At 47.3% G+C, this 14,357-nt stretch overlaps 1 protein-coding gene across 3 annotated transcripts in view; it reads left to right on the top strand.

Annotated features, from left to right (window-relative positions):
• Window positions 1–1,084: 1,084 nt before the first annotated feature.
• Window positions 1,085–14,357, top strand: part of GRK5 (G protein-coupled receptor kinase 5) — a 209,322-nt gene continuing 196,049 nt past the window's right edge. For all 3 annotated transcript variants that reach the window (XR_005529331.1, XM_039237364.1, XM_039237365.1), the window contains exon 1: window positions 1,085–1,346. Coding sequence is in view for 2 of the 3 variants with exons in the window: in XM_039237364.1 (XP_039093295.1) it covers window positions 1,295–1,346 (52 nt within the window). In the remaining variant the exon portion in view is untranslated. The remainder of the gene's footprint in view (window positions 1,347–14,357) is intronic.

A 14,357-nucleotide genomic window follows, 5' to 3' on the forward strand; every position in this document is an offset into this window, starting at 1 on the left:
AATAAGCCTGGAATTTGAAAACATATTTCCAACGCAGGCTCCCCGCCGTTACTCACTGCTCTCCACAGCCCACTCGGGCGATTGCGTGTGCGTTTTCATAAATCGGAATGTTTGACTGTAATGAGAGTCGTGAATTTGCGGGCCCCGCTCGCTGCAAGGCACTTTATTAGCAGAAACGAGCCCCTTCCCACGCTCGGATCCCCGGAGCGCCCACCAGGCGCGCGGAGGCGGCGCCGAGCCCTGGGGGGCGCGGTCCGCGTGGACCTGCCGCCGCGCCGCCACTCCGCGGCCACCAGGGGGCGCTCGGGCCGCACGGCTACCCACGCGGCCACCAGCGCCAGGTCGCCGCCGACTCGCGGATCCCTTCGCGCCCTTGCAGGAAACAAAGTACACCTTTGTCAGCGTCCGGCGCGTGTGCGTGTGAGACGGCGCACACTGGCCGGGCGCAGCGTGCGGAGCCCGTCGGGCTGACCTTCCTACCCGAGCACGCCCGGAGGGGCGGCAAGGACCCGCACCGGCTCCTGCGGGAACGGGGCGCTACGCCCGCCGCCGCCGCCGCCGCCGCCGCCGCCGTGGCCTGTGGACTTCGCTTTCCCGGCTCTCAGCAAGGCGGGAAGCGGGCCCGAGGGAGCCCGGCCCCGGGACTGTGGGCTCTGGCTCCGGCCGGGCCGCCTTCGATTCGCCCGCTGCCCCTCGCAACCCCGCGCCCCTAGCCTCCCCAGGCCGCGGCCGCCTTGACTCGGGGTGAGAGTCCCGGGGCCGGTCTCGGACTCCGGCGGCCGCGCGCCAGTCTGGCCCCCGCGCGGCGCGTCGGGCGGGGAACTACAAGTCCCAGCAGGCCCTGCTCACTGAGTGCCGAGACAGGAGGCGCGGCCCGCCCGGCGCCTGCGCAGTGCGGCCGCCCGAGCCTGCTAGTACCACACCCCCGGGAGGGACGGAGGGGAGGCAGAAGCATCCGAGGCATTAAAGCATCCGAGAGAGCCGGAGGGGTGGAGAATGGAGTGACAGAGAAACGCGGAGGGTGGGGGGTGGGGGGGAGAGTGTTGAGGGAGGGGGGAGGGGGGACACAGAGGGAGGAAGAAGCGGCGGCGGCAGCTCCTCTTTGCAGAGGGGGAAAACTCCGAGGGGTAAGAGCAGGAATAATGCGGTAGGCGAGGCGGGCTGCTCGCTCCCGGCTCCGGCTCCGGCTCCGGCGGCAGCAGCGGCAGCCCGAGCAGCGGCAGCGGCAGCGGCAGCACCGCGAGCAGCGGACACAGCCCCGCCGGCAGGCTCCCTCGCTGACCGCCGACTGTCAATGGAGCTGGAAAACATCGTGGCCAACACGGTCTTGCTGAAAGCCAGGGAAGGTAAGAGGCAGGGCTGGTGCGTGCCCGGCGTACCCGCCGCGGGCCGGGGAGCGGGTGTCGGGCGGCGTGTCGCTGGGGCTGTGCGTGTGCAGGATGCCCGCAGTGAGTTGGGCTCGAGCAGGACACCTCGGAGAGCCGCTCTGCAGGCGCTCCAGGGTGCCTGCCCTTGGGCTCACAGGATCCGGACTCGGGTAGAGAACGAGAAGCGTAGAGGTCGCAGGGATTAGGATGTTCAAATATCCCCCCAGTTTCCGGCTCTAACCCTACAGACCGTGCCATCTCGGCAGCTGTTGAAAGGTCAGTTGGAAAAGCATTCATTCAGGAAGAGATGGGCAAACGTGCAAACAAAATAGCTTTTCGAGTCGGCCCGGGATGGTTCTGTGAGTGCGAATTGGTGTGTGTGTGTGTTGGGGCGGAGGAGTGGTGGTGGGGGGAGTGGAATTAGCAGAAGCCAAGTCTTTGCTTGCGCAGGCTGAGTTGATATAGGCTATTGCTGGAAACCATCCGCTGGGAATGTTTCTTAGGGAAATCCCGTCGTGTGGAAGGAAGCCTTTTAAAGGCAAAGTAAGCTGTTAAGGAATTAGCCTGTTCGTAGAATAATGGGAGAATGACTGTACAAATCGCCTAGAAAATAATTCGGTATTTCAAAGTTGGGTTTTTTCCCCTTTGGTCATGGGAGGGAGAGCTAACCGAATTGCCTGATCTGGGTTCAGTTAAAAAAGAAAAAAAGAGAAAGACAGGTAAGTGTGCTGGGGCTTAGATGCATTTTGGGTGCAAATTATTAGATTTCCTGCATTTAGCTGGCAGGAAATACCGTCGAAACAAGGTGGGTAAAAGCCTAGGTCGAAGGTATAAACATACATTTCGACTCTTCCTTGAGATGAAAAGCAAAGCAAAGCAAAAGTGGCCCAGAAACTTAGATGCTTCTTAAAATGATTGCATGTAAATATACATATTTAGGAACACCTGGAATTTATGTAACATCTCTTTTGCCAAGATTTGAGCTCTGGCTTGCGGCCGGTTTACAAAAAGGGGAAGTGGTTTTTCTCTTTCATGGGAGGAGGTTTTATTTGACACCCCAGGTAGAAGGGAGACTAAGTAAGGTCTTGACTTCAGAGGGATACTCAGGGGACAGCGCACAAAAATGCCTTACCTACTTCATATTTTCATTCACCCACTTTGATGAATGAAGAAAGAATTTCTGGCTAGCAATAAAACGGTTGATGTTTACCCAGCCAGTTCCATCACCCTGTGGCTCCGTACACGCTGTGCGGGTGGGTGATGCACAGCCCAGTAACTCAACCCAGCGTTCACGTCGTAATTTCGACGTCACATGTGCTCTAAAGCAGCCGCTGGAAGGTTTGCTTTGAAAACCCCAGCAGAGTTTAAAATATGCAAGTCCGTCCCCGCTCCATTGCTCAGCTTTGGTGAGAACAGATTAGTAGGAGAGGCTGTTACTTGGTGATTTCAGGTTGTAAGTCCCGACCTATTTTCTTTTTACCCAACCTGGCATTTTAGCGAACAGGATCAAGGTGGGAGCTAGGGGGCTCACCCCTCGACTGGGCTTTGCGTCCTGGAGGGAAAGAAGTGGAGAAAACAGCCCCCCCCCAACCCCCCCCCCCCCCCACACCCGCTCGCCCGTTCGCAGCCTTTGCGACCGCCACCTAGTGGCAAGACATGGTTGTATGTCTTAGGGCTTGGGGGCTGGGAAAGTTTTCCACCCTCCCCTCCGTTCTGAAATTATTTCTTGGGAAATCACTGGATATGGTGGTGCTGAGGCTTTGCAAATTTCACTGGTTTCTCTCCTAAGGAGAAATTCTGTTCTTTAGATTTGGCACTCTACACATTTCCTTTGCCTGGGGCATGCTTTTTTCTTCTCTCAGCATTTGGTTGCTTCTTTTAAAATGTTTTGCCTGGAGTTGGCAAAGTGCTATCAATTTTCTTTCCCAAATTGGTCTCCCTCGGTTTTTTTTTTTTTTTTTCACAGCCTGATATTTTTGTTTGGCAGGTTAACAAATTGGTTTTTTTTTTTTAGAACTGTAGGGAAGAGTACTGCAGGCTGGAAGCCTATATGGAATGACCAAATTACAGTGATTAAAGAATGTGCCTTTCACTTCCTTTGCATTTGGAAGTCTTTTCAATTTCTCTTGGAGTTTGGTAGTCATCTCAGAGTAAGAAAATAGCTCTGGACGATGTCTCTGAAATGGAGAGGGCCTTGCCTGTAAGGAAACAGAGAGACTGACACATGAATAGAAAAATTAATCACTGACATGGAAGTCGCCTTTTAAATGTACGTTTCTCCCTGTCTTTCTTATGTTTAAAGAGAATCCACGATTTTCAGTGCTTCTGCTTTCTTCTCGCTGGGTCTTTATTAAAGATCAGAGCACATGGATTCTAGTTAGTGTGGAAGGTTTTAGAGATAAAAGCATTTTTTTTGGGAAAATTCCTTAGTTTAAAAGAGTGACTTCAAGTATATAACGGAGAAGAGATAAATAAATTTTCCAAGTATTCAGAAATGGAGATTTCAGTTTAATGAAACATCTAACATAAAATTTATAGCATCTTTAATCATCCGAGTTGTTTAGAATGTTTGAGAGCACTTCTTCCTTGGAGATTCTTGTGAAAGGTTACCGATGAGAAATATAATGGGCATATGTGAAATTTAATTTAGTTCACTTAACAAAATACATTGTAAACAATTTAAAATGTGACTTTCAAGTGAAAGTCACATTTGTCCCAAACAATAGAGAAACAGGCCTTGAAAAAAGACAGACACACTTTGGAAATGTTATAAAGGAAATTGTAGTTGTCCATGTTGGTGGGTAATTTTGGGGCCTATCTTTTGCTGTTATTATGCATTCTTAAAGGCAGATGGCTTCTTAATTCACTGTAAATTCAAATTCTTACCATAATAAAATATGTATGAGGGGAAAACAAGAATATAGCAATAAAATAGAAAATCTGTAAGTGGATTAGAGTAAAATGATTCATTGTTAGGCATTACAAAACAAAGCAAACTAAATGACACCTTTGTGAGAGTTGTTTTGGAATAAGAAAAGATAGATCTCGGAAGACCTAGGTTCAAAATTTTAAACCATCCAAATGTATCTCGTGGGCTGTTATTTGTCCTGGTCTCATGAGAAAACATTGCCTTGATCACTCTTAGGAGCTTCAGATTACCCTCCTAAAAAGTGGTTAAGGAAAAAGAGAAGTTGAGGCTGAATTCATGCCAGTTTATGGAAATGAGCTAAGTGATTAAGCATTTAATGAAAAGAGCTCCAGACTAACTCTCTCTATCTATTTACATTTTAGAATCCCAGAAAATTGGCAAGCAAGCTGGTGTTGAAATAATAGTGAGAAAGAGTGTTTGCAGAGTCCCCTTTGTGTGTTTCTTTTTAGTTTTATCGTTGCAGTAAAGGTTTTTATGTTTTTCTCATATTCTAGATCTCTCCCCTCACTCTTTGAGTGAACAGTGATGAGAAGAAATTCTGCCAGGGCCCACCTTCCTTCAACAGGCCAGCATCGGCCATATCTGATCAATAAATAAAGTACTGATCATATTTTCTCGCGCATGATCTTAGCAGGCACTGAGTTCAGGAACCCAGAAGTCAGAAATGTAATGACTTTGCCATTGGTCACAACTGCCGAAAAGCAGAGTATGTAGGAACTTTTTTCTCTGATAACTCTCTGACTTGTTGGCCTGGACCTTCCTGATGAGATAGGGACCTGGGGAAAGGTGAAGCTGTGTGCTAGCAGAGGCTAGGGAGGGTGGGAGGAGGGAGGGAACCTGTGAGGGGCAGGCGAGAGGGACAGGCGCTTCCCCAACAGCCTCAGCATTCCACAACGGACCAAAGCCCATGCATGTCCCCCTGGCCCATCTGTCTGTCCCTTGCACCGCTAGCCATGATGATAAAACCGACGTGTCCTTATATTTCATTAATCAAACACGGGAATATCTCTGAAGCTTGAGACTCCTTACTGCCATCGGCAGGCATACTGATTCCCCCCGGGGCTTCTCGCTTCAATCATAACTGCAGGGAGAGCTACAGCGTTCACGTTCACGCTGGCGTTCACGTTCACGCTGGCGGAAAGCTGCCGGGCCCACTGAGTACAATGCCGTTAAATGAAACCGCCTTTGATTTTTTTCTAAGTTTCTTTTCAGTACTGACAACTGTAAGGTCCAGAAACCAAAATCAGTGTTTTCAGAAGGCCTCGTTCTCTTACAGAAAGATTTCAAGTGACGATTTTAATTACTCCAGCTGCCTATTTTAAAAATCATCAGCTAAATGCCCACAAGGCTCTTATCTTTCCGTAGCTTAGCTGCTGCTTGTCAGATTCTAAACTCCAAAAAGCTTGATTCGTTCAGTGCCTGAGCGAATCCTTGTGTAAATTATGTCTGTAGCTCTTGTAGCGGCTTGCTAAATGACACACTTTGGGTCCAGGCCGAAGACTTCAGTAACGTCCATGCGGATTCAGGAAAGAGCTTAGTACGTACGTGACCAGATCCACCTTGACCAAGGGCTATTCAGCTCACACCTGGGAGCTTCCCGTGTTCTTGAGAGGCCGTCCGGACTGCCGGCAATAGTTACAGGTCACATTTGTCGCCAGTATATTTGCAGCTCAAGATAAAGCATTGTAATATTTAGGTTTTTTTTAAAAATAAAAAAAGTCTCATGGCTACGAAAAGATATGACTGCCGTGGACCATGCAACCAAGAGGAAACGTGAGAACATGATAGAAGGTGACTACAAACGGGTGATGTGTAGAAAAGGAATTTCTCTCAGGAATTTCTTCAGCCCTGTTCAGCTCCACAGCTGAATATCCCTCCAGCCCCCACAGCTCATATCAAAGTAGAGTAGTGAAGATAAAAGGTTTTAAGATGTGATTTTAAATGATTAAAATGGCTCATGTGGGCATAGACAATAGGAGTGATTTCTACTTTAAAACACATTCAGTTCTATTTTAGGGAAGAATTTTATTTAAAAATATCCTAAAGATTGTAAAGATTTTAATCAATCAATCAAGATTCTTAAAATTTATCTTTTTGGGGTGAAGACCGTGTTGTTCCATTTAGTACCCCCAAGCACTAGGGGACACACTCCATGTTGGATACATCATGCTACCTTTTTCCCCCTAAGTTTATTTATTTGTTTTGAGAGAGAGCGAGAGAGCACATGTGCACACACACTCGAGCAGGGGAGGGACAGCAAGAGAGGAAGAGGGAGTGAATTCCAGCCAGGCTCTGCACTGACAGTGCTCGAACTCACAAACTTATAACCAAAACCAAGAGTCAGATGCTTAACCGACTGAGGCATCCAGGCACCCCAAAATCATGCCACCTTTGATTTTTAAATTATTATTTTAATAAGAAGGTGCTATATTTTATAGTGTTTTAAATGTTTATTTCTGAGAAAGGAGGAGGGGCATAGAGAGAAGCGGGGACAGAGAATCTGAAGTGGGCTCCGCATTGACAGCAGAGAGCCTGATGCAGGGCTTGTTCTCACAAACTGTGAGATCATGACCCAAGCCGAAGTTGGATGCTCAACCAACTGAGCCACACAGATGCCCCAGTCATGCTACCTTTTAAAAAGAAAGCAGTTGTTACCTGACTAGACTATCACCCCATGCCCACTCCAAACATTGGTTAACCAATGGTTAAGAAAACCATTCTTAAATTGTCTTCTGAGGTTCTTAGGAGTAAAATCACTCACTCACTCACTCACTCACTCACTCACTTACTCATTCATTCAGCATCTGTTGTTGAAGGACCCAGTGGGAAGGTGTCAGCCTTACAGAGTTGGCGCTAGAGGTAGGTGGACAGATGGAATTGGACCTGTCATCATTTTCATCTTAGACTCTTTAAAAATTTATGTATGTATGTATTTATTTATTTATTTAGAGAGTGAGAGAGAATGCACTAGCAGGAGAGGGGCAGAGAGAGGGAGAGGGAATCCCAAGCAGGCTCCACGCTGTCAGCCCAGAGCATGATGCAAGGGCTCAAACTCACCAACTGTGAGATTATGACCTGAGCAGAAATCAGAATCTAAGGCTCCATTGACTGAGCCACCCAGGTGTCCCAAGTCTTAGGCTTTTTTTTTTTTTAATTAATTTATTTTGAGAAAGAGAGAGTGTGAGAGTGTGGAAGGGGAAAAAGAGAAGGAGAGAGAATCCCAAGCAGACTTTGTACTATCAGCATAGAGCCCCACGTAGGGCTCGAACTCATGAACTGCGAGATCATGACCTGAGCTGAAGTCAGAGGTTCAACGGACTGAGCCACCCAGGTGCCGCTGGTCTTAGGCTTTTAAACTGGTAGAACTAGATTCCCCCCCCCCCCCCCAAAGCTGAAGTTGGTGGTGTGACCCATGTCTCTAGGTTACTGTATAGACTTTGCTGTTCCTGGAACTCGGAACTTAGTCGTCAGTAGCCTGAGGGACCAAAATATACACTAAGGATAATTCAAAGGTCATACTTGAGGGACAAACTGACATGTGGAGGCTAACTGCTAGTTTTCCAAGACACGGTGTTTCCTGCAAGTAGAAAACACTCGAATCAGTGGCAAGAGGACCATTCGGTTGAGAAATGACAAGATCCAAGAGGAAGAGCGGTGTGCCTTCCAGGTGGGACTTTGGAGCCAGGGCAGTGGCCTGGGGGGCGCTCATGGGCCACCGCCCTGGGGTGACAATCGTGGAGGCCACCTTCCTTTCTGGCTTTTTGTGGAGCCTGGTTTGAGCACGTCCCCTGATGCAGCCCGTCATCTGGAATGCCCTGGAAGGGTTGAAGGCATCCTGCCTTGGTGTGCTGCTAGCTGTGTGTGCTGTTTACATTTTAATTAATTAAAGTTAAAAATTCAGTTCCTTAAGCATGCTAACCACAGTTCAAGTGCTCAGTAGACACATGTGGCTGGTGGTTAATTTGTTGGACTGCACAGATAGAGAGCATTCCCAGCTCTGCAGAAAGTTCTTTTGGACAAAGCTTCTATAGAGTTCTACACATTCAGTTGAAGAGCGCGATAGGCCCCTAACTCCTGACGTGGAAACTGGGCGAAGGTAAAGGCAGGAGAGCGAGAGAAATGGGAGGGTGTGGAGAAGAGAGAGGGAAAGAGACAGAGGCAGGGAGGGGAGCTGGGGGATTAGGGTTAGGACTGAGTCACTTCGGAGAAAAATGTAGTTCAAGGACACTCAGATATTAGTGGTGGTGATGAGCCAGTCGTATTTGTCTTTTGTCATCTCTTGTTGAGAAATTTGCCTAGATTGAGCAACTGACTTTCCTGATTCAAATTATGCATATTAGAGATACAGATAGAGCACTATGTTCCTTCCTGAAACTCCTGATATGAGGATATTTTATTTTATCTTTATTTTTTAAAGCTTCTTTCTTTCTTTACTTTGAGAGAGAGAGAGTGAGCATGCCCATGGTGAGGGAGGGAGGGCCAGAGAGAGGGAGAGAGAGAATCCCAAGTGGGCTCCACGCTATCATCATGGACCCTAACATGTGGCTCGATCTCTGGAACCATGAGATCATGACCTGAGCCAAAATTAAGAGTTGGACATTCAGCCGACTGAGCCACCCAGGTGCCCTTGAGGAGATTTTAAAACAATCATTTTAGTAAGAGAAAAAAGTTATGTGTACAGAAAATCCACAGAAGGAAGGGGGCAAAAACTCAACAACCCAACTCTTTCTGCTGACTTCAAGAAGGTGTTTTAAAATGAAGGTGAAAATAGGTAAACCAATTTTAAGGCTTTCCATTTCTTCTGAACAGGACAGATAGAAACAAGAGCACGGAGAAAAATGAGAAAAACATGCCATCTTTGTATCCACTTTTAAAATGATTTCTTAGAAACTGTTGCCTGTGAGATTTGGAAGATGTTAAAGATAACCCACTTAGAGCACACTTAGAAAGCAGCACAAGCATTGGAAACAATAAAACGGTTAGTTGCTGTTCTTTGGTGTCTGAAGCAAGGAACTCTATTTGAAGTTGTGCCAGAGTCCACTGGTAACATCCTCCTGACACAAGTCAGTAATAAATTAGGCTAATTTCCATCGGGCCTGCCTTGTGTCTAGGAATTTGGAATCTGTGGCATATCAATCTTTTTTAAAACGGCAACAATGAAATGAACCCGGAAGTTGTCCTTTGTCCTAATGTGTCCTAATGTGCAGAAAGCAAAAGAAGCAGACAAACAGATAAGATCATTGCCCTGTTGTGAAGTGGCAGAGGCCTGTGGCGGCCAGTGCCTTGGCTGCCCCAAGCCTTCTCAGGCAGTCTATCAGTCTGTTCACTTCCCAGACTAGAGATGACCCCAGTTTAATGGATGGGGAAACTGAGATGAGAGAAAGGAACTCACTTGAACCACAGACTTTCCTCGAGCGAACTTCCACAGTCCTTTATTGTTCCAAGATCAATTTTTCCCCTCCATGTCACGTAAGCCAAAAACACAAACTCTTTCCTCAAGGCCATGTGGTTTCTAAATGTAAATGCCCAGGGCGCCTGGGTGGCTCAGTTGGTTGAGCTTCCAACATGGGCTCAGGTCATGATCTCACAGTTCGTGAGTTCAAGCCCAGCGTCGGGCTCTGTGCTGACAGCTCAGAGCCTGGAGCCTGCTTCGGATTCTGTGTCTCCCTCTCTCTCTGCCCCTCCCCTGCTCGCATTCTGTCTGTCTCTCTCTCTATCAAAAATAAACATTAAAAAAACAACAAAAAAAAATAAATGTAAATGTTCATGAGGTTGAAATTATGGAAGAGAAAGAGTGTCAGATTTCTTGACAAAGGCAAACTGGGAATATAATTGCCCTCACACATCCTGATTTCAGGTCAATGCCAGTTTGAGAGCCATTGGATAAAGTAATTCCTACTAGGTTGTGAATGACTACTGATAGGTGAGTCCTCATGTTAGGTGTTTCCATTCTGTTTGTTTGTTTGTTTGTTTATTTAGAGAGAAAGAGTGAGCAAGCATGAGTGGGGGAAAGGGACAGAGGGAGAGAGAGAGAGAAACACCCAGGCACCCCATAAACAGTTTTTCTTCATTTTTATTTGTTTTTAATTTTTTAAATGTTTATTTATTTTTGAGAGAGAGAGACAGAGAGAGAGAGACAGAGTGTGAGCAAGGGAGGGGCAGAGAGAGAAAACACAGAATCAATCCAAAGCAGGCTCCAGGGTCTGAGCTGTTAGCACAGAGCCCAACATGGAGGTTTGAACTCATGAACCATAAGATCATGACCTGAGCCAAAGTCAGATGTTCAACCGACTGAGCCACCCAGGAGCCCCAGACAGTTTTACTTTAAAATTGGAGGGGGGGGGGGGCGCGCCTGGGTGGCTTAGTCGGTTAAGCGTCCGACTTTCACTTAGGTCATGATCTCGCAGTTCGTGGGTTCGAGCCCCGCGTCGGGCTCTGTGCTGATTGCCAGCTCAGAGCCTGGAGCCTGTTTCAGTCTGTGACTCCCTCTCTCTCTGACCTTCCCCTGCTCACGTTGTCTCTCTCACTCTCTCCTAGAAATTAAAAAAAAAAAAAAAATGGAAACACCTAGGATGTCGGGGTGGCTCGGTTGGTTAAGCAAACAACTCTTGATTTCGGCTCAGGTCATATCTCACAGTTCATGGGTTCAAACCCTGTGTCAGGCTCCATGCTGAGAGTGGAGCCTGCTTAAGGTTCCCTTTCTCTCTCTGTCTCTAAACAAACAAACAAACAAATAAAATAATAAATAAAGTAGAACTGTTTATCAACTCAAATGAATCTGTGATTGAGGAGGGGGCTATGTGCATGCACACATGGCTGTGGTCCTTTCTGGAACCCCATTACTGGTGTTCTCCTTCCACCTGCATCTTCCTCCCTCCCCGATCCCAACACATCGAAAGAGAAAGGTCAGCCTCTTGGCATCTTATCCTGGCAGGGCTTGGAGAGAATCTTGAGCAGCCACAGAATTGCCCCTCAGGGACAGGGCGTTAAACCAGATGGGCGGTGGTGAGGGTGTGCCGTTGCCAGCATGCTACTCCCTTTCCTTGGCAGAGCTGACGCATGGGTGCTGGGCAGGCCAGTTCCTGCCGGCATTGGCTTACCACCTGTGGGTCACGTCTGCTTCACGCCCCCCTTCCTTGGGTGCTTGCTCCCCCTTGGGAGATCCTTGCCCTCAGGCATCTCTGCCTGATGGCACCTTAGGTGTGTGCTCAGGTCTCTGCAGTTTTCTTTACTTGATGAAAAGGTGGGGGAAGGAGGGGAGCCCAGCAGAGTGATTCCTCTACCAGATTGCAGGGCACCCCCATCTCCTTCCCAGAGACAGCGTGTGAAGCAGCCTTTTCCTCCAGAAAAGCTTCTCAGGGTTAACCTCTTTCCATTTTTCAGTGGTAAGCTTTAAATGTTTGCATTTAGAAGATATTAACGTGCGTGCGTGTGTGTATGCGTGTGTGTGTGTGTGTGTTGCGATAATTTAGCAGCTTTACGTTTCAAGGATCTCTGCAGCTCAGAGGGTCTCTTCCTTGGGCAACTCTGTCAAACTTGAGATGTGGAGAGGCAGCATGATGTCCCTGCATGGTAATGATGGGACAGGAAGTCAGGCCTTTGGTCTGTTCCTGCAGAGAAGGTGAACCTCCTAGCTTAACCATCTCAGGAAGGGAAGGAGGGGTGAAGGATAGAATTACCCAGCTACAGGACAGAGAACCCAGCCAGTGTAATTGGTCTGCATAGCTGATAAAAGGTCTTGAGAAACATCATCTGAAAATGGAATTCCATCTTGGCAAGGGTTTTATACCACTTGTGGAATGAAAACAAGCCGGAGGGTCAGCAAATGGCCCAGGAAAAACAGCTTGGTAATGGCTGATGCAGAAATGTGTGCTGCTGCTTCTTGATGTTGTCTGTCAGTGCACTCAGGAGGAGCTTGTTGGGATGTCCAGATAACAACTGTGAGAAGGAACTCTAAGCTCTAGGAAAAATGGGGGTTGGGTTGGGGACAAAGAACTGGGCCCCGAACTTGAATGGCAAAGAATGTCTTAGGATCCAACTTTTCTCAAGCCTCGTGCTGGCATAGATCTGTGTGTCTAACTCTAAGGTCATTGGTTAGGGAGGGTGTCTATCAGACAAGCACGTGCCCGGTGTGTTCAAGAAACACTTGATGGGTGCTCTGAGCTGCGTGGAGGAGAGGGGAGAGAGCAGAGAGAGTAAGATCTTCAAGAAATGGCCTTGATGTCACAGTAGATGGTAAATTAGGAAATGATTCAACGTGGTTAAGAAAGATTAACTAAGGGTATGGGGCAAATTGGAAAATGTTTTCCAAATGTTTGTCTTAACTGTGAAAAATGTCTGGCAAACGCCCCCACCCCATCCCCAATTTGGAAGGGGTTTGTTTTATTTGTTTTGGAAGAAATAAATATTTGCATTAGATCAAAACATTTGGGGCAAACAGTTCTCCCCAGTTCTGAGGCTCTGTGTGGGTCGGAGGCGATGTTTCATGCTGGTAACACTCATACCTTTTTTGGCTAAATCGAAGGCACCTTAGGACACAATCTTCACATGTTTTTCACATCACCACTTGAACAAGGCTGAGCAAATGGAAAGAAAATAGGAAGCCAGTGATCCTTCAAGACTAAGGAAAGGCTGGTGGCCCGCCCTGTGAAGGATGCAATCATTATAGAAAAGTTGCCTTTCTGCGTATGGGCAAAGAGACTGGATCCAATTAAGACAAGGAAAACGTATGTTAACTTGGAGAAAAAATTTTCTAAACAGTCAATTCTGTAATCCTCTCTGGAGAGGAAGAGGCCAGCATGGTGGGGCTTTATGGATGATGCCAAACCCTGTGATATATAATAATTAGCAACCACTGGTTATTTTGCCACACACTCATTCTACAAACCACTAACCATTGCTTGGGATGGAACGCACCGAGCCTAGATATTTGCCCCAGATGTCTTCCCATCAGTAGTATCCAATTAGAGGGATTTTGAAAATTAAAGCTTAATTCTCTATAACATATAACAGAATATAAATTAAAGAAGGACAAACCTGATTTCCTCAGTGGTTCCGTGGGTTACCAAGGTGAAGGTTAGTTTCCGGGTACGCTTCAAGTGCACTTCTCAGTTTACATGTTGGGAACTATTGGGTGGCTGATGGTTTTATATCATGGTGCCTGGTATTCTCACCAGTCGTTTTGGCAGTTTAAAAACATCTCAGGAATGAATGTGAGGGGGTCGAGGATTTGAGAGGCCTGTTCAGAGTCTGCTTCTTCCTGGGCAAGTGCTTAGAAGTGAACCTGTGTCTGCTTATCATTTCATTCACCCAGGGTGGGCCTTTGCACTCTGAATATCTGCCTTAAATATGGGAGCTTGGGGGTTCCACAGAAGCAAAATTCTGATGGGAATAGCCCTGGCATGGCTTCTGTGTCTTGCCCAGTGTCATAAATCCAGTGTCCAGTGCCTGTTTCTGCGTACTTGGCACTGTGGCAGACTCCAAAAGACAGGCTGAACAATAGAGTCTCCCATCTTTCTAGAAGGATCATTGAGAAATTATAAAGTCCTTTGTGTCCATTGTTTTATTTGATCTTTATAATCCTGTGAGTATGTTTTATTCTTCTCCGTTCTTGTAGATGAAGAATTGGAGGCTCACAGGGGCGAATGACTTGCCATAGAATACTCTCCTAGCCCCAGAGCCCGGATGCGACACCGCGCCCCACCTCCACGCCTGACACTCTTTCTGCCCCGTCACAGCTGCTGCCCTCATCAACCTTACCAGCCATTGGGAACGTCCATACTAACTTATATGAGACATTTGAAAAAGAATCCAGTGTGCAGGTGTGACTCACCAGTAAATAGAAGTCATTCTATTTAATTTTTAAGAGTAAAAATAAATTTTGTTCCACAGACAATATACCTGTTTGCTAAAGAACATTCAAACAGCAATGCAGAACATCAGGAAGAAAGTCAAAGTCTCTCTCTTCCCATGCGTCCCGGCGACTAGTTCCACCCCTCAGGGTTAGTTACTGTCCGCAGTTAGGTGGACATTTCTCCTGATCCCTGTGTCCATGCACACGT

This window comes from Hyaena hyaena, unplaced genomic scaffold (assembly GCF_003009895.1).
Source record: "Hyaena hyaena isolate Hyena2069 unplaced genomic scaffold, ASM300989v1 scaffold_124, whole genome shotgun sequence".
Lineage (NCBI taxonomy): Eukaryota > Metazoa > Chordata > Mammalia > Carnivora > Hyaenidae > Hyaena > Hyaena hyaena.